Consider the following 26,559-nt stretch of genomic DNA (forward strand, 5'->3'; position numbering starts at 1 on the left):
CTTCACCACACTGTCTGTGTGGGTGGACCATTTCAGTTTGTCAGTGATGTGTACACAGAGGAACTTGAAGCTTTCCACCTTTTCCACTGCGGTCTTGTCAATGTGGATAGGGGTGCTCCCTCTGCTGTTTCCTGAAGTCCACAATCATCTCCTTAGTTTTGTTGACGTTGAGTGAGAGGTTATTTTCCTGGCAACACATTCCAAGTCCTCACCTCCTCCCTGTAGGCTGTCTCGTCATTGTTGGTAGTCAAGCCCACTACTGATGTGTCATCTGCAAACTTGATGATTGAGTTGGAGGCGTGCATGGCCACACAGTCATGGGTGAACAGGGAGTACAGGAGGGGGCTGAGCATGCACCCTTGTGGGGCCCCAGTGTTGAGGATCAGCGAAGAGGTGTTGTTTCCTACCTTCAACACCTGTGGGCGACCCGTCAGGAAGTCCAGGAGCCAGTTGCACAGGGCAGGGTTCAGACCCAGGGCCTCAAGCTTGATGATGAGCTTGGAGGGTTACTATAATGTTGAATGCTGAGCTATAGTCAATGAACAGCATTCTTACATAGGAATGCCTCTTATCCAGATGGGACAGGGCAATGTGATGGCGATTGCATCGTCTGGATCTATTAGGGGAGTAACCAAATTGAAGTGGGTCTAGGGTGGCAGGTAATGTGGAGGTGATATGATCCTTGACTAGTCTCTCAAAGCACTTCATGATGACAGAGGTGAGTGCTACGGGGGGAGAGTCATTCAGTTAAATTACCTTTGCTTTCTTAGGTACAGGGACAATGGTGGCCATCTTGAAGCATGTGGGGACAACAGACTGGGAAAGGAAGAGATTGAATATATCTGTGAACACACCAGCCAGCTGGTCTGCGCGTGCTCTGAAGACGTGGCTATGGATACCATCTGGGCCGGCAGCCTTGCGAGGGTTAACGCGCTTAAATGTCTTACTGACATCGGCCACGGAGAAGGGGAGCCCGCAGTTGGCGGCACTGTATTATCCTCAACGCGAGCGAAGAAGGTGTTCAGCCTGTCCGGAAGCAAGACGTTGGTGTCCGCGACGTGGCTGGTTTTCCTTTTATAATCCGTGATTGTCTGTAGACCATGCCACATGCAGTTGAAGTCGGAAGTTTACATACACCTTAGCCAAATAAATTTAAACTCAGTTTTTCACAATTCCTGACATTTAATTCTAGTAAAAATTCCCTGTCTTAGGTCAGTTAGGATCACCACTTTATTTTAAGAATGTGAAATAGGACTCGTTTTACTGTTGATATAGATACTTTTGTACCTGTTTCGCACCAAAGTACGATAATCTCTAGGAGACAGAACGTGTCTCCTTCCTGAGCGGTATGACAGCTGGGTGGTCCCATGGTGTTTATACTTGCGTACTATTGTTTGTACAAATGAACGTGGTACCTTCAGGCGTTTGGAAATTGCTCCCAAGGATGAACCAGACTTGTGGAAGTCAAAAAAAAGATTTCTGAGGTCTTGGCTGATTTCTTTTGATTTTCCCATGATGTCAAGCAAAGAGGCACTGAGTTTGAAGGTAGTCCTTGAAATACATCCACAGGTACACCTCCAATTGACTCAGATGATGTCAATTAGCCTATCAGAAGCTTCTAAAGCCATGACATCATTTTCTGGAATTTTCCAAGCTGTTTAAAGGCACAGTCAACTTAGTGTATGTAAACTTCTGACCCACTGGAATTGTGATACAGTGAAATCTGTCTGTAAACAATTGTTGGAAAAATTACTTGTGTCATGCACAAAGTAGATGTCCTAACCGACTAGCCAACACTATAGTTAACCTGTTGGGGATAGGGGGCAGTATTTGCACGGCCGGATAAAAAACGTACCCGATTTAATCTGGTTACTACTCCTGCCCAGTAACTAGAATATGCATATAATTGTTTGATTTGGATAGAAAACACCCTAAAGTTTCTAAAACTGTTTGAATGGTGTCTGTGAGTATAACAGAACTCATTTGGCAGGCCAAAACCTTAGAAGATTCCAAACAGGAAGCGCTCTCTCTGACCATTTCATGGCCTTCTTGATCATCTCTAACCAAAACAGGGGATCTCTGGCATGACGTGACATTTTCTAACGCTCCCATAGGCTCTCAGAAGGCGCCAGAACGATGAATGGTGGCTTTGCAGGCCCTGGCTGAAAAACATTAGCACATTTTGTAAGTGGTCGATCTGAGGACAATGAGACTGGAGGCGCGTGCACGAGCCGACACCATGTTTACTTTCTCTCTCTTTGAACGAAAACAACGACTCCCGGTCGGAATATTATCGCTTTTTTACGAGATAAATAGCATAAAAATTGATTTTAAACAACGGTTGACATGCTTCGAAGTACGGTAATGGAACATTTTGAATTTTTTTGTCACGAAACGCGTCGGGCGCCTCACCCTTCGTCACCCTTGGATAGTGTCTTGAACGCACGAACAAAACGCCGCTATTTGGATATAACTATGGATTATTTGGAACCAAACCAACATTTGTTATTGAAGTAGAAGTCCTGGGAGTGCATTCTGACGAAGACAGCAAAGGTAATCAAACTTTTCTAATAGTAAATCGGAGTTTGGTGAGTACCACACTTGGTGGGTGTCAAAATAGCTAGCCTGTGATGGCCGGGCTATCTACTCAGAATATTGCAAAATGTGCTTTCACCGAAAAGCTATTTTAAAATCGGACATAGCGAGTGCATAAAGGAGTTCTGTATCTATAATTCTTAAAATAATTGTTATGTTTTTTGTGAACGTTTATCGTGAGTAATTTAGTAAATTCACCGGAAGTGTTCGGTGGGAATGCTAGTCACATGCTAATCACATGCTAATGTAAAAAGCTGGTTTTTGATATAAATATTAACTTGATTGAACAAAACATGCATGTATTGTATAACATAATGTCCTAGGATTGTCATCTGATGAAGATCATCAAAGGTTAGTGCTGCATTTAGCTGTGGTTTGGGTTTATGTGACATTATATGCTAGCTTGAAAAATGGGTGTCTGATTATTTCTGGCTGGGTACTCTGCTGACATAATCTAATGTTTTGCTTTCGTTGTAAAGCCTTTTTGAAATCGGACAGTGTGGTTAGATTAACGAGAGTCTTGTCTTTAAAATGCTGTAAAATAGTAATATGTTTGAGAGATTGAAGTAATAGCATTTCTAAATTACTACACAAAAAACAGAACAATTATTTTAAGAATTATAGATACAGAACTCCTCTATGCACTCGATATGTCCGATTTTAAAATAGCTTTTCGATGAAAGCACATTTTGCAATATTCTAAGTAGATAGCCGGCATCACAGGGCTAGCTATTTAGACACCCAGCAAGTTTAGCATTCACCAAAGTCAGATTTACTATAAGAAAAATGTTACTAACTTTGCTGTCTTCGTCAGAATGCACTCCCAGGACTTCTACTTCAATAACAAATGTTGGTTTGGTCCCAAATAATCCATAGTTATGTTCAAACAGCGGCGTTTTGTTCGTGCGTTCAAGACACTATCCGAAGGGTAAATAAGGGTTACGAGCATGGCACATTTCGTGACAAAAAAATTCTAAATATTCCATTACCGTACTTCGAAGCATGTCAACCGCTGTTTAAAATCAATTTTTATGCCACTTTTCTCGTAAAAAAGCGATAATATTCCGACTGGCAAAGCCTGTTTACATTCAACGAGAGAAAAAGTAAAAGCATGCTATCCACTCATGCACGAGCCTCGTCTAATGGCCCTCTGATAGAGCACTTGCCAAACGCGCTAGTGTGTTTCAGCCTGGGCCTTGAATTACGTCATTCAGCTTTTTCCCGGGTTCTGAGAGCCTATGGGAGCCGTAGGAAGTGTCACGTTACAGCAAAGATCCTCAGTCTTCAATAAAAAGAGCCAAGATGAACAGCAACTTGTCAGGCAGGCCACTTCCTGGTCAGAATCTTCTCAGGTTTTTGCCTGCCATAGGAGTTCTGTTATACTCACAGACACCATTCAAACAGTTTTAGAAACTTTAGGGTGTTTTCTATCCAAAGCCAATAATTATATGCATATTCTAGTTACTGGGCAGGAGTAGTAACCAGATTAAATCGGGTACGTTTTTTATCCGGCCGTGTAAATACTGCCCCCTATCCCCAACAGGTTAAATTGGGTACGTTTTTCATCCGGCCGTGAAAATACTGCCCCCTACACCCCAACAGGTTAACAAGAAATTTGTGGAGTGGTTGAAAAACGAGTTTTAATGACTCCAACCTAAGTATGTAAACTTCCAACCTCAACTGTACGTCTCGTGTCTGAGCAATTGAACTGGGACTCAACTTTGTCCCTATACTGACGTTTAGCCATCCTGATTGATTGCTTTGCGGAGGGAATAAATACACTGTTTGTTCCATTGTTCCTTCCATATTCCCTTTTTGCCCTGGTTAAATGCAGTGGTTCGCGCTTTCAGTTTTGCACGAATGCTCCCATCTATCCGCGGTTTCTGGTTGGGGTAGGTTTTAGTCACAGTGTGTACAACATCTCCTATGCAATTTCTAATAAATTCATTCATCGTATCGGTATATGTCAATATTATTTTCTGAAGCTACTCTGAACATATCCCAGTCCGCGAGATCAAAACAATCTTGAAGTGTGGATTCCGATTAGTCAGACCAGCGTTGAATAGTCCTTACCACGGGTGTTTTCTGTTTGAGTTTCTACCTATAGGAGGTGAGGAGCAAGATGGAATCTATGTCCGATTTGCCTAATAGAGGGCAGGGGAGGGCCTTACAGTGGGGGAAAAAAGTATTTGATCCCCTGCTGATTTTGTACGTTTGCCCACTTACAAAGAAATGATCAGTCTATAATTTTAATGGTAGGTTTATATGAACAGTGAGAGACAGAATAACAACAAAAAAATCCAGAAAAACGCATGTCAAAAATGTTAGAAAATGATTTGCATTTTAATGAGGGAAATAAATATTTGACCCCTCTGCAAAACATGACTTTGTTTGGCAATCAGAGGTCAGACGTTTCTTGTAGTTGGCCTCCAGGTTTGCACACATCTCAGGAGGGATTTTGTCCCACTCCTCTTTGCAGATCTTCTCCAAGTCATTAAGGTTTCGAGGCTGACGTTTGGCAACTCGAACCTTCAGCTCCCTCCACAGATTTTCTATGGGATTAAGGTCTGGAGACTGGCTAGGCCACTCCAGGACCTTAATGTGCTTCTTCTTGAGCCACTCCTTTGTTGCCTTGGCGTGTGTTTTGGGTCATTGTCATGTTGGAATACCCATCCACGACCCATTTTCAGTGCCCTGGCTGAGGGAAGGAGGTTCTCACCCAAGATTTGACGGTAAATGGCCCCGTCAAATGATGTGGTGAAGTTGTCCTGTCCCCTTAGCAGAAAAATACCCCCAAAGCATAATGTCTCCACCTCCATGTTTGACGGTGGAGATGGTGTTCTTGGGGTCATAGGCAGCATTCCTCCTCCTCCAAACACGTTGAGTTGATGCCAAAGAGCTCCATTTTGGTCTCATCTGACGACAACACTTTCACCAGTTGTCCTCTGAATCATTCAGATGTTCATTGGCAAACTTCAGACGGGCATGTATATGTATTCTTGAGCAGGGGGACCTTGCGGGCGCTGCAGGATTTCAGTCCTTCACAGCGTAGTGTGTTACCAATTGTTTTCTTGGTGACTATGGTCCCAGCTGCCTTGAGATCATTGACAAGATCCTCCCGTGTAGTTCTGGGCTGATTCCTCACCGTTCTCATGATCATTGCAACTCCATGAGGTGAGATCTTGCATGGAGCCCCAGGCCGAGGGATATTGACAGTTCTTTTGTGTTTCTTCCATTTGCGAATAATCGCACCAACTGTTGTCACCTTCTCACCAAGCTGCTTGGTGATGGTCTTGTAGCCCATTCCAGCCTTGTGTAGGTCTACAATCTTGTCCCTGACATCCTTGAAGAGCTCTTTGGTCTTGGCCATGGTGGAGAGTTTGGAATCTGATTGATTGATTGCTTCTGTGGACAGGTGTCTTTTTTACAGGTAACAAGCTGCGGTTAGGAGCACTCCCTTTAAGAGTGTGCTCCTAATCTCAGCTCGTTACCTGTATAAAAGACACCTGGGAGCCAGAAATCTTTCTGATTGAGAGGGGGTCAAATACATACTTCCCTCATTAAAATGCAAATCAATTTATAACATTTTTGACATGCGTTTTTCTCTATATTTTTGTTGTTATTCAGTCTCTCACTGTTCAAATAAACCTACCATTAAAATTATAGACTGATCATTTCTTTGTCAGTTGGCGAACATCCAAAATCAGCAGGGGATCAAATACTTTTTCCCCCCACTGTATATGCATTCTGGAAGGTAGTATAGCAATGGTCGAGCATTTTAGCAGCGTGAGTACAACAATCAATATGTTGATAGAATTTCGTGAGCCTTTTCCTCAAATTTGCTTTGTTAAAATCCCCAGCTACAATAAATGCAGCCTAAGGATATGTGCTTTCCAGTTTGCATAAAGTCCAGTGGATTTCTTTGAGGCTGTCGTGGTATCTGCTTGGGGGGAGGGGTGGATATAGACTGCTGTGGCTATTATTGATGAAAATTCTCTCTGGAAATAGTACGGTTGGTATTTGATTGTGAGATATTCTAGGTTGGGTGAACAGAAGGACTTGAGTTCCTGTATGTTATCACAGTTGCATCATAATTCATTAATCATAAAACGTATACCTCCATCCTTCTGCTTCCCGGAGAGATGTTTGTTCCTGTCGGCGCGATATACTGAGTACCCAACTGGCTATACAGAGTCAGACAGTGTATCACGAGAGAGCCATGTTTCCGTGAAGCAGAGTATGTTACAATCCCTGGTGTCTTTCTGAAAAGCAACTCTCGCCTTGAGCTCATCAATTTTATTATCCAGAGATTGGACATTAGCATGTAAAATACTCGGGAGTGGCGGGTGGTGTGCACGCTTCCTAAATTGAACCAGAAGACCGCCTCGAGTACCTCTCCTTTGCCGGTGTTGTTTTGGGTCAGCCTCTGGAATAAGTTAAATTGCTCTGGGGAGAGCAAACAAGGGATCCGCTCCAGGGAAGTCGTAATCCTGGTTGTAATTCTGTTACCGCCGTTCGGGTTCAAGTCCGGGCTCTGGCTGGACCACTGAAGGACACTTGTCCCTAAGCCACTCCTGCGTTTTCTTGGCTGTGTGCTTTGGGTTCTTTTCCTGTTGGAAGGTACATTTTTTCCGCAGTCTGAGGTCCTGCACGTTCTGGAGCAGGTTTTCATCAAGGATCTCTCTGTACTTTGCTCCGTTCATCTTTCCCTCGATCTTGACTAGTCTCCAAGTCCCTGCCACTGAAAAACATCCTCAAAGCATGATGCTGCCACCACCATGCTTCACCGTAGGGATGGTGCCAGGTTTCCTCCAGACGTGACCCTTGGCATTCAGGCCAAGCAGTTTAATCTGGGTTTCATCAGACCAGAGGTTATTGTTTCTCATGGTCTAAGAGGCTTTAGATGCCTTTTGGCAAGCTCTAAGCGGGCTGTCATGTGCCTTTTACTGAGGAGTGGCTTCCGTCTGGCCACTCTACCATAAAGGCTATATGGACAATTCCTTCGACCTCATGGCTTGTTTTTTGCAGTGTCAACTGTGGGACCTTATATAGACAGGCGTGTGCCTTTCCAAATCATGTCCAATCAATTGAATTTAACACAGGTGGACTACAAGTTGTAGAAGCTTCAAGGATGATCAATGCAAACAGCTTGCGCCTGAGCTCAGTTTTGAGTCTCATAGTAAAGGGTCTGAATACTTATGTTAATAAGGTTTTTCATTTATTAATTATTTTGTGCAAAAAATTCTAAACTGTTTACTTTGTCATTATAGGGTATTGTGTGCAGATTGATGAGGGAAAAAAATAATTGTATCCTTTTCAGTATAAGGCTGTAATGTAATACAATGTGGAAAAAGGGAAAGAGGTCTGAATACTTTCAGAATGCACTTTAGGCTACCAAGCGTGTCTGATGCTTTAAGCACACTTTGATTAAATCATTAAGACACACAAATGACTCATGAGTAGGGTTGCACATTTTGGGAATATTCAGAAGTGGAAACTTTCCGTGGGAATTAACGGGAATATATGCAAATTAATATTAATACCATTTAAATGTAGACGTTTTTTGCATTAGATATATTTACCATATATGGAGACAAACATAAACCTTTTACCTTATCATAAGTAGACATAATTGCAAAAGATTAAATCCATACAATTGAATATATCTTTTAAATTTAGTTATGAATTTAAATCACATGGGATGATTTCACTGAACAACAAAATTAATATTGAATGATCCATTATCTCCCAAAAACATTTTCAATATCTATAAAATGATAGCCAAAGCTTTAGTTTCCAGACTGTCTTCCTCTCAGGCTTCCATATCTTTTCCCTGGACCTCCTCAATGTCCACCTCTTGAACATCAGACTCTGAGGCCTCATCTTCACTGTCACTTTCCAACCTTGTTGAGGATGGCTCGTTGTCAGGCTCAAAAAGCCTCACATTTGCCCAATTTTTCAACTGTTGTATTGGTCACCCTGTTGCGTGCTTTGGTGTGTGTTCCCAAACAAGGACCAGTTGCGCTGGTGGGATTTGGAGGATGGAGGCAACAGTGGAAAGAGTCAAATCCATAAAGTCCCTACCACCAGGTAGCTGATGAGATATGTTGACACGACTGCCGTATTGCATCTCCATCCTAAAGCCCTGGCTTGGAAATGTACTTCGTCAGACTGCCAAGAACCTTGCCCTCATCCAGGCCAAGGTGGCGAGACACTGTAGTGATGACTCCATAGGCCTTGTTGATCTCTGCACCAGACAGGATACTCTTGCCAGCATACTTGTGGACCAACATGTACGTTGCGGCATGTATGGGCTTCAGGCAGAAGTCTTCACGCTTTTTGGTGTATTTCAGAACTGCAGTTTCCTCTGCTTGGAGCAACAGTGAAGTGGGCAAGGCAATACGGATTTCTTCTCTTACATCTGCAAGCAGAGTCTGAACATCAGACAGGATGGCATTGTCTCCCTCAATCCATGCAATGGCTACTGCTATCGGTTTCAGGAGTTTCAGGCTGTTTCCACTCCCAAAATGCATCATCCAGGAGGATCCTCTTGATGGGGCTGTCCATATCGGCAGACTGTGATATGACCATTTCTTGGAGAGACTCCTTCCCCTCCAGGAGACTGTCAAACATGATGACAAAACCACCCCAACGGGTGTTGCTGGGCAGCTTCAATGTGGTTCTCTTATTCTTCTCACTTTGCTTGGTGAGGTAGATTGCAGCTATAACTTGATGACCTTTCACATACCTAACCGTTTCCTTGGCTCTCTTGTGTGTATCCATTGTTTTCACTGCCATGATGTCCTTGAATAGCAGATTCAATGCATGAGCAGCACGGCCAATGGGTGTGATGTGAGGGTAGGACTCCTCCACTTTAGACCAAGCAGCCTTCATGTTCGCAGCATTGTCTGTCACCAGTGCAAATACCTACTGTGGTCCAAGGTCATTGATGACTGCCTTCAGCTCATCTGCAATGTACAGACCGGTGTGTCTGTTGTCCCTTGTGTCTGTGCTCTTTTAGAATACTGGTTGAGGGGTGGAGATGTAGTTAATTATTCCTTGCCCACGAACATTTGACCAACCATCAGAGATGATTGCAATACTGTCTGCTTTCTCTGATTTGCTTGACCTTCACTTGAACTCTGTTGAACTCTGCATCCAGCAAATGAGTAGATAAAGCATGTCTGGTTGGAGGGGTGTATGCTGGGCGAAGAGCATTCAGAAATCTCTTCCAATACACATTGCCTGTGGGCATCAGAGGTGAACCAGTTGCATACACAGCTCGAGCAAGACATTAATCAGCATTTCTCTGACTACGTTCCTCCATTGAGTCAAAAAAACTTCTGATTCCAGGAGCACCATGAGCTGTTGCTATCGAAAAGGTGTCTGATTCATAATTTTCACCTCGAATAGAAGTAGAGGGACTTTTGTCAGAGGTTGCTTGTTGTGAGCTCTGAGGGAACTTTATGCACTTGGCCAGATGATTCTGCATCTTTATTGCGTTCTTCACATATGATTTGGCACAGTATTTGCAAATGTACACAGCTTTTCCATCTACATTAGCTGCAGTGAAATGTCTCCACACATCAGATAGTGCCCTTGGCATTTTCCTGTAAAAATTAGAAAGGGTAAAAATAGAATACAGTTCCATGTACAAATAACTAAATTCAGCAAAAAAAGAAACATCCCTTTTTCAGGACCCTGTCTTTCAAAGAGAATTCGTAAAAATCCAAATAACTTCACAGATCTTCATTGTAAAGGGTTTTAACACTGTTTCCCATGCTTGTTCAATGAACCATAAACAATTAATGAACATGCACCTGTGTGAACAGACACTAACAGCTTACAGACGGTAGGCAATTAAGGTCACAGTTATGGAAACTTAGGACACTAAAGAGGCCTTTCTACGGACTCTGAAAAACACCAAAAGAAAGATGCCCAGGGTCCCTGCTCATCTGTGTGAATGTGCCTTAGGCATGCTGCAAGGAGGCTTGAGGACTGCAGATGTGGCCAGGGCAATAAATTGCAATGTCCGTACTGAGACGCCTAAGACAGCGCTACAGGGAGACGGGACGGACAGCTGATCTTCCTCGCAGTGGCAGACCACGTCTACCAACACCTGCACAGGATCGGTACATCCGAAAATCACACCCCGCAGGTACAGGATGGCAACAACAACTGCCCGAGTTACACCAGGAACGCACAATCCCTCCATCAGTGCTCCGACTGTCCTCAATAGGCTGAGAGAGGCTGGACTGTGGGCTTGTAGGCATGTTGTAAGGCAGGTCCTCACCACACATCACCGGCAACAACGTCGCCTATGGACTCAAACCCACCGTCACTGGACCAGACAGGACTGGCAAAAAGTGCTCTTCACTGACGAGTCGCGGTTTTGTCTCACCAGGGGTGATGGTTAGATTCACGTTTATCGTCGAAGGAATAAGTGTTACACCGAGGACTGTACTCTGGAGCGGGATCGATTTGGAGGTGGAGGGGCCGTCATGGTCTGGGGCGGTGTGTCACAGCATCACCGGACTGAGCTTGTTGTCATTGCAGGCAATCTCAACGCTGTGTGTTACAGGGAAGACATCCTCCTACCTCATGTGGTACCCTTCCTGCAGGCTCTTCCTGACATGACCCACCAGCATGACAATGCCACCAGCCATACTGCTCATTCTGTGCGTGATTTCCTGCAAGACAGGAATGTCAGTGTTCTGCCATGGCAGCGAAGAGCCCGGATCGCAATCCCATTGAGCATGTCTGGGACCTGTTGGATCAGAGGGTGAGGGCTAGGGCCATTCCACCCAGAAATGTCCGGGAACTTTCAGGTGCCTTGGTGGAAGAGTGGGGTAACATCTCACAGCAAGAACTGGCAAATCTGGTGCAGTCCATGAGGAGGAGATGCACAGCAGTACTTAATGCAGCTGGTGGCCACACCAGATACTGACTGTTACTTTTGATTTTGACCCTCTCCCCTTTCTTCAGGTCACATGTCTGTGGAACTTGTTCAGTTTGTTTCAATTGTTTAATCTTATGTTCATACAAATATTCACACATGTTTGCTGAAAAGAAACGCAGTTGACAGTGAGGACGTTTCTTTTTTTGCTGAGTTTAGTTAAGCAGTTAGATTAAACAACTCCTTTGTAAGATAAATGTTTTAAAATTTGACATGTATGGAAACAGGTGAATTAACACTCCTCAGTTAGCAGGCTCTAGCAAGCTAAAACCCACATGGAAGCAAAAACTAACTAGCAGAAATTGTTAACAAGTTAGAAATGATTTAAACACACTTTGCTGTAGGCCACTATTTACTAGTTAACCAAAAAATCATGTATGTCATATAAAATATATTCAACCCAACCAGTATTGTAATCAAACCTTACCAGAAAGCATGTAGTCCTTGGCTCAGACAGTGTAGTAGTGTGGGCTCAATAGCATCTCATAAGTGTGCAAGATCTTGAGTCAGCTGTGCATGTGATGGAAGAATGCACTGTGCATGCAGAGGGTTGCAATTCCATTGAAATTTGAGATAGTTTAACCAAAATATGCCACAAGACCTAGAAATGCCTTGTGTGTATCCCACAAAAAAGGCTCACTGTTCCCTTTGCAACCCTACTCATGAGGGAACCAGAGTTCAAGATAGCATAACCAGAAGGAAAAAACCTGTCGTCGTCGTCCCCCTCAGGCTACACCAGGGGTCAGCAACCTTTTCCAGTTGGAGTGCCAATTTATCTTTGACCATTTCTACTGATCTGCGTGCCAGTTATGATTTTCATATGCACATTTTTGTGGAACAGTCATTTCATTTATAATAAAGTCTTTGAATCTCAAAATCTTTGTGGTTATTCAAAATTCTAAAAGTAACTTATATTACCATTGCCAACTATGTAAAAATTGCTAACATAAAGCCAACAAATAAAAACGTTGCAACTTGCAGGTAGAAAACATCCTGATTTAAAAAAAATTATATCCTATTAATCACATTGGCTATGCATGGCATGTCTGCAAGGAACTTGAAATATTGTATCAACTTGGTCTGGCCTGAAGCTCACCCTCGGAAACTTGCCACATTGTATAAAATATTCTGGGCCCTCAGAGTTTCCCGTGCCAGTGAGCTCCATATAGACAGAGCTGTAGGCTATTTGTGCAAGGGATAAGAAGTAATCAGGTTGGCCTATTTTATGACGTTTCAACCGGATCAGAACATACACGTTTTTTTTTCCCTTTCACACCGAGTGATTGAAAGAGAGAGTGATTTTTTTTCTCTAAATAGGCTATGTTGAGGAAATATTGTCTGTCTCAATAGACTTTTATTTACTTGCTGTTTGAGGTGAAGACAAAATGACTCATATGTTCCACAGTGGTGGTGAGTTAAGACAATCAGAAATACTATCAGATCCCCAAATGGGCACATTTATCATTTATAGGCCTACATTTGCGCGCAGGCCAGGCATCCTAGACCTACTGCTATGCATAATCCGGTGTGCGTCCTTACTCACCATTTAACGGAGCGCTACAAATAAAATACATTGAATGAATTGACAACTCGTAAATGGAATGAAATAAACCAAAACGTGTTCCTCACAAGTGTAGCCTAGGTTGTGCGGTCCACAAACTCCAACAATGAGAACGGTAAAAGACTGTAATAATAATTTATTGAATGCATTAACAGAAATTACCTTAACCAAACATTGTAGATTTGAAATTATGGTAATTAACAGTAAATGTACTACTGGTGTGTAAGGTTCTGGGTGTAGCTGGTGCAGAGGAGTCAGGCACAGGACAGCAGAGATGAGTAACACAATGAACTTTACTCAAAATTTCCAAATACATGAAGTAATACCAAGCCCACAAACATCGGACCGAACTTACAATAAAACAAATAATGAACATGTAATTGGGGAATTGAAACCAGGTGTGTAAAACAAAGACAAACCAAATGGAAAATGAAAAGTGGATCGGCGATGACTAGAAGGCCGTGACGTCGACCGCCGAACGCCGCCCGAACAGGAAGAGGGACCGACTTCGGCGGACGTTGTGACATGGTGTGCCATCCCACGGCCTACGCAATGGATTGGTCCACTGACACATGCGTGAATCAGACCGGTGTCTCGTGGCATAACATTTTTTTTATATAATTGCTGCTCGACCTAAAAAACAATATTGGTCGACCAACAGCCTATCGACCAGTCAGTCGACTGGGGTCAGCCCTAGAAGCCGTGCTAATTTCTGCCTCGCCATCTGCTGTTTTTATATCCTCTCCTCCCTGTCGATAACGTCATATCTGTTAGAATGATCCAGTCTGAGTCAGAGTGCAGGCAGTCAGGCACACCACAGCAGAGACAGAGGAAACCAACCACTGCTCTGGCAAAGATGGATGGGAGCACCCCATGCCTCAGAGGAGATTTACTACTGTTTGATATTGACTGAGGCAACCGTACCCCAAATATATATATACACACAGCCTACTCCCCCACAGAAACACAATGTAATTCATGGCATCCATTAACTGCCCTCTGGGGTCTGGCCATTCCAGTCAGTCTATCACTATGTCCACGTCAGCTGCCTATCAAATATTAGGGAGGGTGACTGAGTGCAGGGGCATCACCACTAACAACACAGGGCGAGGAAAGATGGTGTGTGTGCTCTCCTCTCGCATTGCTTTATCTCAGGAGAGGAGGGGTGTTGTTTGTTTGATCTTGCTGCCCATATGTCTCTGAGTTAATAAATGTATTATGTCCATAGAGACCTAAAAGCCTGCCTAGACCTGTCCCCTCTCTTTGTATGGGAGTCCATCCCAGCCATAGTCATCTAACCCCAGCCAGCCCCCAGAGACACCCCCCTCCTGGATGTATTCTGTGTGTTCTGATCTTAACACCAGGCAGCCTCCCTCCCTGTCTCCACATCCCCGGCTGTTGGAATGGAAACAAAGGACTCCTCCAATTAAGCCACTGTGTCTGACTCTGCGTGTATTCTTTTTGTGTTCCAGAATGCTTTCTCTCTCCCTCCCTCTGTCTCTGTGGCACCCCTCAGGCATGTCCTGTCAAATCCACGCATGTTGTCGCAGGACCCTTAATCACTCCTCTTTCACCATGTTATTCATTCTTCCTCCTCGTTCCCCGTCTCCCCCTCAGTCTCCTCAGGTCCTGGCAGAGAAATCACACACATAGGGGATGGGGGGTGGAGGAGGGGAAATCAAGGGGGGTCGGAAGGAGGGAGAGGGGGATGGAATTTGTTGCGACTGTAGTGGCGGGGGCAGGGCTGTGGGATGAGAGGGATGAGGGAGAAGGGAGGATGAGGGTGGGACCACTTCTGTTTATGATATCTATTTCCCTTCTGTTATCACGGCAACCCCTCCTCCTGTGCTAACAGAAAAACAGGAGGAGAGAGAGAGGCGGCGTTGGTTGGATGTGTGTGTGTGTGTGTGTGTGTGAGAGAGAAAGAAAGCCGTTTAATTTGAAGATTGAAACAAGCCGTCTCCTAGAGGATGATAATGCTGTGTGCACAGGCTGCCCAACGTCACGGCAACATCAGCCAAAGGGGTGTGCACTGAGCTACGCCACCCAAACCAAGAGAGAGATGTGCGAGGGAGGGGAGGGGGAGAGAGAAAACAGAGGGAGTGCGAGAGAGAGCCGTAAGGAGAGAGAAATAGGCAGGCATTGAGGAAGGTTCTCTGTCTAATGTGTGGGTGCTCTGCTACACCGTGTGTGTGTGTGTTCTCCCACACAGTGTCTGTGTGTGTTTCTCTCTTTTCTCTCTGTGCCGTAGCTGCCTCTCTCTCGACTGTGACACTGGCTCTGTGCTGCTGCTGTGCATCTCTCTCCCTGCCCGTCTCTGACACTATGATTTTCTGCAACCATTTAGGTGAATACAAGAAAGACGAACTCCTGGAGGCGGCTAGGTGAGTACAAGCTCCCCTCTCATCCTCTCTCCATGTCTCTCCTCCTTTTAATCTCTATCTCCCTTCTCCCCTCTTCCCCTCCGGCATTAGCAGACAGGTGTTGTGAAAGGGCTGAGCGTGTGGCTTGGGAGTGCTGGTGCACGGTGAGGGTTGTTATTGTGAAGGGATACCCACGTGGACTGTGTGTGGCCCTTTCTCTTTTGGGCAGAAGTCCGTCCTTGCTCTGCTCCGTCCTTTCACTTCCGTGCCCCAGAAACCGATGTGGTCGAGGAGCGTGTCAATTAGTTAGTAGGCAAACGGAAGATGGTCCCCCCGCCCACGATAGCCTCCTTTTGGCGAGGAAGCACAAATGTTTCCTACCGCGGAAGAGATTTGATATCTGCCACACCACCTTATGAATCAGCTGTTGTATTGTCAGAGGGGAAAAGCATACACACATTTAAAGACAAAAAGCTACGTATCCGTTTAGCTATAAACTGTCTTGCACAACTAACTTAATTTATTTTTAGCACTTTACACATTTATTTTGGGATCCACCCTTGTAAACGTCATTGGCTTGATGACGCGCGAGTGGAGGAGCTTCTCATTTCATTCAAGAGCATTTTCGTCCACGTTCCCACTCCTCGTTTACCTTTGACCTTTTTCAGAAGGAGGCGAGAGAGGACAGAGAACGCAGGAGTTGAGCAAATCCAATTTAAAGGCCCCTGTCTGTGTGTAGGGTTAGTTGTTACTTCTGCTTGGTGTGGGTGGCAGGACAGCGACGTGTCATTCAATCAACACAGAACACACTATGTTAAGACACACTGACCGGAGTCCGGACTGAGTTCCTTGGTAAGGTGCTAGATCACCGACAAGAGACCCAGAGTAGAACCAGAATGGATCATTTAAGGTTGCTCCATTTGATTTTAATCACTTTCCGACTGCAAAACCTTCCAAACATGTTTGCCCGTGGTAAAGTGGTCAGAAAGTTACTTTTTGGACCTGAATGCAAAAACATTCATGTGATAGAAGCCCTCAAAGTTGAGCCATTTTGCATAGCCCCCCACCCTACCATGAGACATTAGTTTCTGAGACTGGTTACTCAAATTAACTTATCCTCTGCTGCAGAGGTAACTCTGGGCCTTCGTTTCCTGTGGTGGACTTCATAGGACCAGTTTCGTTATAGCACTAATGTGACTACACTAGAAGAAATTTTAAAAATTCTTGACATTTTCTGGATTGACTGACCTTCATGTCTTAAATTCCTGATGGACTGTAATTTCTTTGCTTATTTGAGCTGTTCTTGCCATAATATGAACTTGGTCTTTTACCAAATAAGGCTATCTTCTATATACCCACCCCTACCTTGTCACAACACAACTGATTGGATCAAACGCAACAGTCCATATTTTGGCAAGAACAGCTCAAATAAGCTAAGAGAAATGACAGTCCATCATTACTTTAAGACATGAAGGTCAGTCAATCCAGAAAATGTCAAGAACTTTTAAAGTTTCTTCAAGTGCAGTCGCAAAAACCATCAAGTGCTATGATGAAACTGGCTCTCATGAGGACCGCCACAGGAAAGGAAGACCCAGAGTTAGCTCTGCTGCAGAGGATAAGTTCATTAGAGTTACCAGCCTCAGGAATTGCAACCCAAATAAATACTTCACAGAGTTCAAGTAACAGACACATCTCAACATCAACTGTTCAGAGGAGACTGCGTGAATCATACCTTCATGGTCGAATTGCTGCAAAGAAACCACTTCTAAAGGACACCAATAAGAAGAAGAGACTTGCTTGGGCCAAGAAACACGAGCAATGGACATTAGACCAGTGAAAGTCTGTCCTTTGGTCTGATGAGTCCTGTGTATTTGTGAGATGTAGATTAGGTGAGCGGATGGTCTCCGCATGTATGGTTCCCACCGTGAAGCATGGAGGAGGTGGTGTTATGGTGTGGGGGTGCTTTGCTGGTGACACTGTGAGAGTGATGGAGTGCTGCATCAAATGACCTGGCCTCCACAATCACCCGACCTCAACCCAATTGAGATGATTTGGGATGAGTTGGACCGCAGAGTGAAGGAAAAGCAGCCAAGAAGTGCTCATCATATGTGGGAACTCCTTCAAGACTGTTGGAAAAGCATTCCAGGTGAAGCTGTTTGAGACAATGCCGAGAGTTTGCAAAGCTGTCATCAAGGCAAAGGGTGGCTACTTTGAAGAGTCTAAAATATATTTTGACTTGTTTAACACTTTATTGGTTACTACGTGATTCCATATGTGTTATTTCATAGTTTTGATGTCTTCACTATTATTCTACAATGTAGAAAATAGTCAAAATAAAGATGTACCCTTGAATGAGTAGTTCTGTCCAAACTTTTGACTGGTACTGTAACCAAACCGTTTTTGTCATTTCATTGTTCGACATAAAAGACTGTAAAAACACCAGGAAGTCAGCTCCAAGTTATTTTAATTTAAGAAATCAGTTTTCAAGTATTCCCACACATAATCGACAGACATGTGATCATATACAAATATGATCACATGATCAAATGATTGTTTTAGTCAAACATATCTGTTTGAGCTTCTTGCAGTCAATTTGCAGTCTATAAATTATTCGTAATTATGTTCTTGCCCCCTACCATCCTCTCAACAACAACAAAAAATGGCCTGCGGCTGAATCTAGTTGATGATCCCTGCTGTAGGGATAACAACAGAAGGCTAGATAGACCGTCTGGTCCGGAGGCAGCTGGGATTCAGAGTAGGGGTTATCTCTCTCTCTCTATGGCTGTTATGACTGACATGACAACACCGTTGTGGATGTGGTGGTTGGATATTTCTTATTGGCCAGCGGGTTCACAGTTCACACGGCCAGAGGTGCACTCTGGGAAGGAGTGAAGCCCCCAGAGAGAGGAAGAGGAGCAGTACTGAGTCTTCCTCCTGTCATCTGAACAGCTGAGATTCCCTGGTTTCCTGCTCTGTGCTCCTACCCTCTGTCTGCCCAGCTCTCGATGCTCCTGCTGCCTGAACACGAACTCCCTATGCCCACTGGGAACTCCTGTCATGTCCGCTATAAGCATGAGGGGATTTCTCTCTTGTTCATACAAATGAAGGACATACAGGCTGCCCCAAAATGGCTGTTGTGGTCGCTCCACGCACAGTTTCCTCCCCACAATGGCCACCCCAGCATAGCAAAGTCTGTTATAGTCGTGCTTTGAACCACCCGAAAATGTCTTGCAGTGCAAGGCATGTATGTCACATTCAGCTCATTATACTGAAGTGCCTGTCTCTGTTGGCCCTTGGCCAGCAGACCCTACTAGAACACATGAAATCTGTCTTTGATGACTGAATCAGAATACGCACTGGGGGAATGAAGGCAGGCAGAGATGAGAACTATAAAGACTCCGTCTTCATTATCTGGGAACGCAGTTGGTCGGTTGAAGCCATGATGAGAGGGGTTGCCATGGAGTATAATGTAATGTTCCACTCACTCTGTCCACAACAAGCACATGTACTGTGGAGCTCCATCCATCCAGGGCTTTGCTTTCAGCACTTCTAATAAAGACGAGGCCTGCTATTGGTTATTCTGCGGTAAGGAATAAGGCTCTTCTGAGATGTCTGTATCATGGAGGGGGCGAGCCTCATATAGCTGATTGACTTATGACGGGAGGTTTACTCTGTATGGGCTCCATCTTAGCGCCCTGGTAATTAGGAAGATGAAACTGACAAACACACTAGCTTTAATCCTGTGGCCTCCACTCTCTGCTAAACCTTGGGATGTTGTTGTGCATCTCAATTAAGAATCTCTTGTTTTCACTTAAGCCCAGTTAGCGTTGTCTACCGGCGGAAGGAGAAAGAGGGGAGAGAAGAGAGGAACAGAAGAAAGCAAAGACACCGACTATGAATGCATCTTCGCTGAAGGAACTTTGGCAAAGGTTGATACAGGGGGAACAAAAGAGAAAGAGAGGTGGGGGGGAGAAAGATCCCTTTCTTCCTTTCTCTGACAGCCTTAAAGAGTTGTCGTCATCTGGGTAATGCAGAGACTGGCCGGCTCCGCTGCCAGGGTAGTGCATCCTGGCCAGGCCTGCCGTCACCGTGTCTGGGCACCGTGCACCAACCACAGGAGGCAGAGGGCATCCCTAATAAATAAACTCTCAGAGCGTGCCAACATTAAGACTGACTGGCACGGCCGCCCTGATCCAGAACAGAGCAGGCAGCAGGGCTTCTGGTAACAGCCAAAGGGTGAAGAGACACACGGACAGAGGAGAATGAGTAGCATTACCCTGACCCAGCACAGTAGTAGGGCCTTACTGCAGTTTTTTATTTTGTCCATCCCATATTCAGGCCTGTCTTTTACCCCCCCCCCCCCCCCCCCCCCCCCCCCCGGCTCTTAACTGTGTATCCTTCGGAGTGCCATTGAGAACTTGAGAGTGGAGCGGAGAGAATGGCCCTTCGGCTTCAGTGACCCTGGAAAGAGATGCTGAGGCTTTACATGTCTCCTGACCACACTGGACCATCACCCTGGACCGGATTTTAGGACCAGACTTCAGGACCGGCTGTTAGTGTGTGTTCAATGTGTAATGTCCTGCTGTGTTTTGGGATGGTAGAGCAGAACACAGGAAAGACCTCCACAGCAGGTAGAGATGCTGACTCTGTTATCCGGAAGCCTTCTCTCTGAATCTCTCTACAGCCATGCATAGCCTTTGGCAAAAAGGAAGTCTCTGTTGGGATAAGGAAATAATTTATACTGCGTCAGTGTTTTTCACTCTTGTTGTTTTCGGTTACCTAACTATCTTGACCAGTGTGTTCAGAGATCTAAAGACTGGTTTTGACTGCAGACATAAATAATGCTCTTTTAGTTTAGATCGCCGTTCTGTCCATTTTAGGCAACTCCCTGGGCAAGTTTTCTACTCTCCAAGCCTTTTGTTATTCTCCTTTTTTTAGTTAATGATATTCCTCCCTTCTCTTTCTATTTCTCGTTCTCGCTCACTCGTTGGGGTATATCTAATGCAGGGCATGGTATAAATTCTTTTGTTTTTTCGATCCCTATTTTCTATTGTTTTCTTCCGCTGCAGGAGTGGAAATGAAGAGAAGCTCATGGCCCTGCTCACTCCGTTAAACGTCAACTGCCACGCAAGCGACGGCCGCAAGGTAAGGGCTCGCTCCGCCAGCACACACGTGTCTGCACACACATTGTTACCCAAGTGATCTCCGCTCAAACCATGATATTCCAACTCAATCGTTAAGTCATAGTGAAATGGACCAATCGGTACAGGTAAATCTAGAGGCATTGAGACATTCTTTGCTAGCGGAGGTAGTAATTGTAAGTGAACACAAGTGGAACAGGGTGAGGAGGGGTATGTGGCCCTCTTGATGTCATAGTCTGGTCCCAGGTGTCAGTGTTAGAGGCCTGGTCTGATCTCAGGGAAAGCTACAGGATCCAAGTCAGTCCAGAGAAGAGGCTTAATCTGAGCCACGACATCCCTTCTCACAGACCTTTCATACTGGAAATGAGAGGATTTGTGCTACCCGGTTGTCTGCTGCAAGGTAATCATAATGCAATAATAGGTCAGAGTTGAGGATAGCACCTCCGCTCTCTTTTCTACTAAATTCGTTTTTGAGATTTTGACCACACCCAGTTTCTATAGTATGTTGATTATAAGTAACACATTGTTAGTACAGTATTGACACGACATTCTAGTGACAATGGATACTACAGTCGTGGCCAAAAGTTTTGACACCAATATTAATTTTCACAGTCTGCTGCCTTAGTTTGTATGATGGCAATTTGCATATACTCCAGAATGTTATGAAGAGTGATCCGATGAATTGCAATTAATTGCAAAGTCCCTCTTTGCCATGCAAATGAACTGAATCCCCCAAAAACATTTCCACTGCATTTCAGCCCTGCCACAAAAGAACCAGCTGACATCATGTCAGTGATTCTCTCGTTAACACAGGTGTGAGTGTTGACAAGGACAAGTCTGGCGATCACTCTGTCATGCTGATTGAGTTCGAATAACAGACTGGAAGCTTCAAAAGGAGGGTGGTGCTTGGAATCATTGTTCTTCCTCTGTCAACCATGGTTACCTGCAAGGAAACACGTGCCGTCATCATTGCTTTGCACAAAAAGGGCTTCACAGGCAAGGATATTGCTGCCTGTAAGATTGCACCTAAATCAACCATTTATCAGATCATCAAGAACTTCAAGGAGAGCGGTTCAATTGTTGTGAAGAAGGCTTCAGGGCGCCCAAGAAAGTCCAGCAAGCGCCAGGACCGTCTCCTAAAGTTGATTCAGCTGCGGGATCGGCGCACCACCAGTACAGAGCTTGCTCAGGAATGGCAGCAGGCAGGTGTGAGTGCATCTGCACGCACAGTGAGGTGAAGACTTTTGGAGGATGACCTGGTGTCAAGAAGGGCAGCAAAGAAGCCACTTCTCTCCAGGAAAACATCAGGGACAGACTGATATTCTGCAAAAGGTACAGGGATTGGACTGCTGAGGACTGGGGTAAAGTCATTTTCTCTGATAAATCCCCTTTACGATTGTTTGGGGCAACCCAAAAAAAGCTTGTACGGAGAAGACAAGGTGAGTGTCATGCCAACATTCATGTGTTGGGTTGCTTCTCAGCCAAGGGAGTGGGCTCACTCACAATTTTGCCTAACAACACAGCCATGAATAAAGAATGGTACCAACACATCCTCCGAGAGCAACTTCTCCCAACCATCCAAGAACAGTTTGGTGACGAACAATGCCTTTTCCAGCATGATGGAGCACCTTGCCATAAGGCAAAAGTGATAACTAAGTGGCTCGGGGAACAAAAGATCGATATTTTGGGTCCATGGCCAGGAAACTCCCCAGACCTTAATCCCTTTGAGAACTTGTGGTCAATCCTCAAGAGGCGGGTGGACAAACAAAAACCCACAAATTCTGTCAAACTCCAAGCATTGATTATGCAAGAATGGGCTGCCACCAGTCAGGATGTGGCCCAGAAGTTAATTGACAGCATGCCAGGGCGGATTGCAGAGGTCTTGAAAAAGAATGGTCAACACTGCAAATATTGAGTCTTTGCATCAACTTCATGTAATTGTCAAGAAAAGCCTTTGACACTTATGAAATGCTTGTAATTATACTTCAGTATTCCATAGTAACATCTGACAAAAAATATCTAAAGACACTGAAGCAGCAGACTTTGTAAATTAATATTTGTGTCATTCTCAAAACCTTTGGCCACGATTGTACAGTATAGCCACATGCTGTGATATTCATCATGTCCAAAGTTTCAGAGAGAACTGTAATGTTATCTTCCTGGGAATATTTTAGCAATAAGGCCTGAGAACTATCGTATGAGTAACTCCCGACTAAGGGCTGTTTTTAGGCCCGACGCAGAGCAGAGGGACGGGAATATTTTCTTAACTCTTCTTCAACTGCACTGTTGGCTAAGGGCTTGTAAGTAAGCATTTCACGGTAAGGTCTACACTTGTTGTAGTCGGCGCATGTGACAAATAAAGTTTGATTTGTTATTCAAGATAATTCCTGGGTTCGAGGCCCTTATTGCTTTTATAAAATGGTTGCCAGCGTATAACAAAAAAACCCAGATTTAACGGCATGTTTTCATTTTTTATTTAGTAAATTTGTTTGATTTAATCCTTCCACCATACGATATAGTCTGAGAAAAGACAGTCGTTAGTCCTGGAATCCTGAAGTTGCAAGCCAAATGGGCTGGTCGTCCATTCTATTTGCATGGACGTTCTAAGCCACAGATGTCAAACTCATTCCACAAAAGGCCAAGTCTATGCGGGTTTTCGGTCCTCCCTTGTGCTTGATTGATGAATTAAGGTCACTAATTAGTAAGGAACTCCCCACACCTGGTTGTCTCGGGCTTAATTGAAAGGAAAAACCAAGAACCTGCAGACACAAGCCCCTCAATGAGTTTGACACCCCTGGTCTAAGCAAAAAAGGTTGCTATGAGACTAGCACTTTCTCCTTTGCAAACCTAGCCAACTAAAGCAAACACACAATCACATCAAGCAGCTGAAATGTGCATTTTTGTTTGTTTTACCTTCGTTTCTTTGGATATATTCATTATATCCAGAGAATCTGTCAGTCACATTCATATGCATGGCACGGGTTGGAGAAGCAGACAGCAAGTTTTAGACAAACCCCAACTGTTGCAAACCAAATGCTAGACTAGTAGCATGGGGAAATATTGCCTAGACGTTTTTTCTCAGGGGAGATGAAGTGCATAAATTACCTGGCTAGGCTGTCGGACAGTGGATGCGCATTGATTCAAATGGAACTGTTAACAGGCATTATCAAATCAAACTTTATTTGTCACATGCGCCCACTACAAAAAGTGTAGACCTTACCGTGAAATGCTTACTTACAAGCCCTTAACCAACAGTGCAGTTCAGGAAGAGTTAAGAAAATATTTACCAAATAAACCAAGGTAAAAAAATAATAAAAAGTAACACAATAAAAGAACAATAACGAGGCTATATACATGAGGTACAGGTACAGAGTCGGCGTGCGGGGGTACAGGTTAGTTGAGGTAATTTGTACATGTAGGTAGGGGTGAGTCAATTAATTTAGTCAATTCATTACCCGGGATTGTGGTTACTAACTCTTATCAACCAATCAGCATCCAATATCCAAATAACCGGTTTTATAGTTTAGAATTATTCCGGTAGAGGGATTTGGGGATCTGAGTGGGGTTCCGCAGTGAGGTTCTTTGTATTCCTACACCACAGCAGTGTAGGTTGTAGTTATGGCTATTAAGTAAGCCGTTAGCATTCAATGACTCCTGATCATCCACCGGCTGGGTTGTCACTGCTGTGGCTTTGTATATCTGAATTCTGTCCCTGTCTGCTTCAGGAGGCATGCAATGACATTTAGATTTGGATTGATTTCCGTGAGGGTATGATGACAGCGATAATAATAACTGACACAATGATGCATATTAAAATGCTAATGAAGCTTTCCCAAAGATTGTCGCCATAATCTCCATCTCAAGACCCTTTTCTTTATTACCCCTTTTTTCCTTTTAATTAAAATGCCACCATCCCTCCCTCCACCTCCCTGGCCAATTCTCTGCCTTTTATGTGAGCAGTGCTGTTCTAGACGTTGGGGATGTTTATGGCTGGTTCTGTTTGCCAGATCACGGCCCTCTAATACAGCTCTGCAGGGTGCAGTGTTCCTGCCTGCCAGCCAGCCAGCCAGTTGGTTGCTCCCCAGACCTCAGTGTTTATGAACAGAGAGAATGTATTCTCCTTTACAGTCTTCACTAATGTGCAGTGCGGTTAGTCTCTCTGTGCTAATGAGTTGCTGTGGCCCTGGCAGCACAGCATGTCGGTTCAGAGATGCTGTTCTAAGGCAGATGAGAGGGTTGCTCCTGCTAGTTACATTGCTTTGGGTTGTTGAGTCCTCGGTGTTTCTCGATATGCATTCTACTGTGCTCCCCACACTCGTGCTCCACGTGCATTCTCCAAGGCAGTGCTCTTGAGTATGCTCTTGTGAGGACAAGGGTGCGGAGAACACATAAAACTTAACATTTAATAAACACTCTCACTCCACGTACTGTATTACCTCACGCTGCATCTCCCCATTCACTGAACCATCTTCCAGCCAGGACAATGGCAACAATATAGACGAAACAAGACGTACACCAAGCTAACGTTTTACTTCACAATTATCAGCTAGATATACTGTGTATGTGAATCGCTGTAATCTAGCTAGCCAGCTATCTAGTTAAACAGGCAGAAATGACCTAAAACGAATGTTATGCAAGGTACAGTAGATGTTTATTCTTCGTGGGTAGCTAGCTAACAATTCTTCGTGGCTTGCCAGTTAGCCCTATTGACTTACTATGGACTTACCCATTCACTGAACCTTCCGTTTTATTTGTATTTCTTTATTTAACCTTTATTTAACTAGGCAAGTCAGTGAAGAACAAATTCTTATTTACAATGACGGTCAAACCCGGACGATGCTGGGCCAATTGTGCCCCGCCCTATGGGACACTGAATCGCGGCCGGTGGTGAAACAGGCTGGATTCGAACCACGGTGTCTGTAGTGACACCTCTAGCATTGAGATGCAGTGTCTTAGACGAGCAGCGGTCTAGCCAGGACAATGGCAATAAAGACGAAACAAGATTTACACAAAATAAAAGTTTTACTTCATAACTATCAGCAAGCTATATGTGAATTGTAATAATGTAGCTAACCAGATAGTATAACTGGCAAAAATGACCTAAAACCAATGTTATCCAATATAGATGTGAATTCTACATGGGTAGCTAGCTAACAATTCTTCGTGGCTATCTAGCTAGCTAACAGTAGTAGTTAGCCAGTTAGCTCTATTGACTTACTATGGCTTTCGGTCTACACACACCAGGCAGGTAACCATGCCAAAATTAACACAGCATGTATTTGTTAAGGTATGAAGTTAAAATATTGTAGTCAGACAACATATGAGAGGTGAATAGGCAACATTTATTATTATTTATTATTATTTATTTATTTATTACTTTGTCAATTTTTTCTCCCCAATTTCGGGATTACGATCTTGTCTCATCAATGCAACTCTCCAACGAGCTCGGGAGAGGCGAAGGTCGAGTCATGCGTCCGACCCGCCAAGCCGCGCTTCTTAGCACCCACTCACTAAACCCGGAAGCCAGCTGCACCAATGTGTCGGAAGACGCTGGGCCAATTGTGCATCGCCATAGGGGACTCCCAGTCACGGCTGGTTGTGACACAGCCGCCTGGGATTGAACCCGAGGCTGTAGTGATGCCGCAACACTGAGATGCAGTGCCTAAGACCGCTGCGCCACTCGGGAGGCCAATAGGCAACATTTAATTCGAAGTCAGAGTGTATTTTCTCTCACTTCAGCTCCAATAATGGCCACCATTGATTTCAAGAAAATGTGTGTAATTTTTTACATGGTTGCGTCATATTTCTTTGCATTCTTTCCGTTGAAGCTTGCATCGGTGCATGCTTCAAGATATGTACAAACGGAGCACGCATTCGAGAAGTGCCCTCTGTGCTCCGTTTCGCACACTTTGATTTGGACTCATACTTTGATTTGGACTCATA

General features: G+C 44.4%; 1 protein-coding gene across 2 annotated transcripts in view; it reads left to right on the forward strand.

Moving 5' to 3' along the window:
* Positions 1 to 26,559, forward strand: part of LOC115159314 (poly [ADP-ribose] polymerase tankyrase-2) — a 117,845-nt gene that overhangs the window by 51,904 nt on the left and 39,382 nt on the right. For both annotated transcript variants that reach the window (XM_029708891.1, XM_029708892.1), the window contains exons 4-5: positions 15,460 to 15,496; positions 20,545 to 20,620. In XM_029708891.1, the coding sequence (XP_029564751.1) occupies positions 15,460 to 15,496; positions 20,545 to 20,620 (113 nt within the window). The remainder of the gene's footprint in view (positions 1 to 15,459; positions 15,497 to 20,544; positions 20,621 to 26,559) is intronic.

The sequence above is a fragment of the Salmo trutta genome, chromosome 23 (assembly GCF_901001165.1).
Source record: "Salmo trutta chromosome 23, fSalTru1.1, whole genome shotgun sequence".
Classification (NCBI taxonomy): domain Eukaryota; kingdom Metazoa; phylum Chordata; class Actinopteri; order Salmoniformes; family Salmonidae; genus Salmo; species Salmo trutta.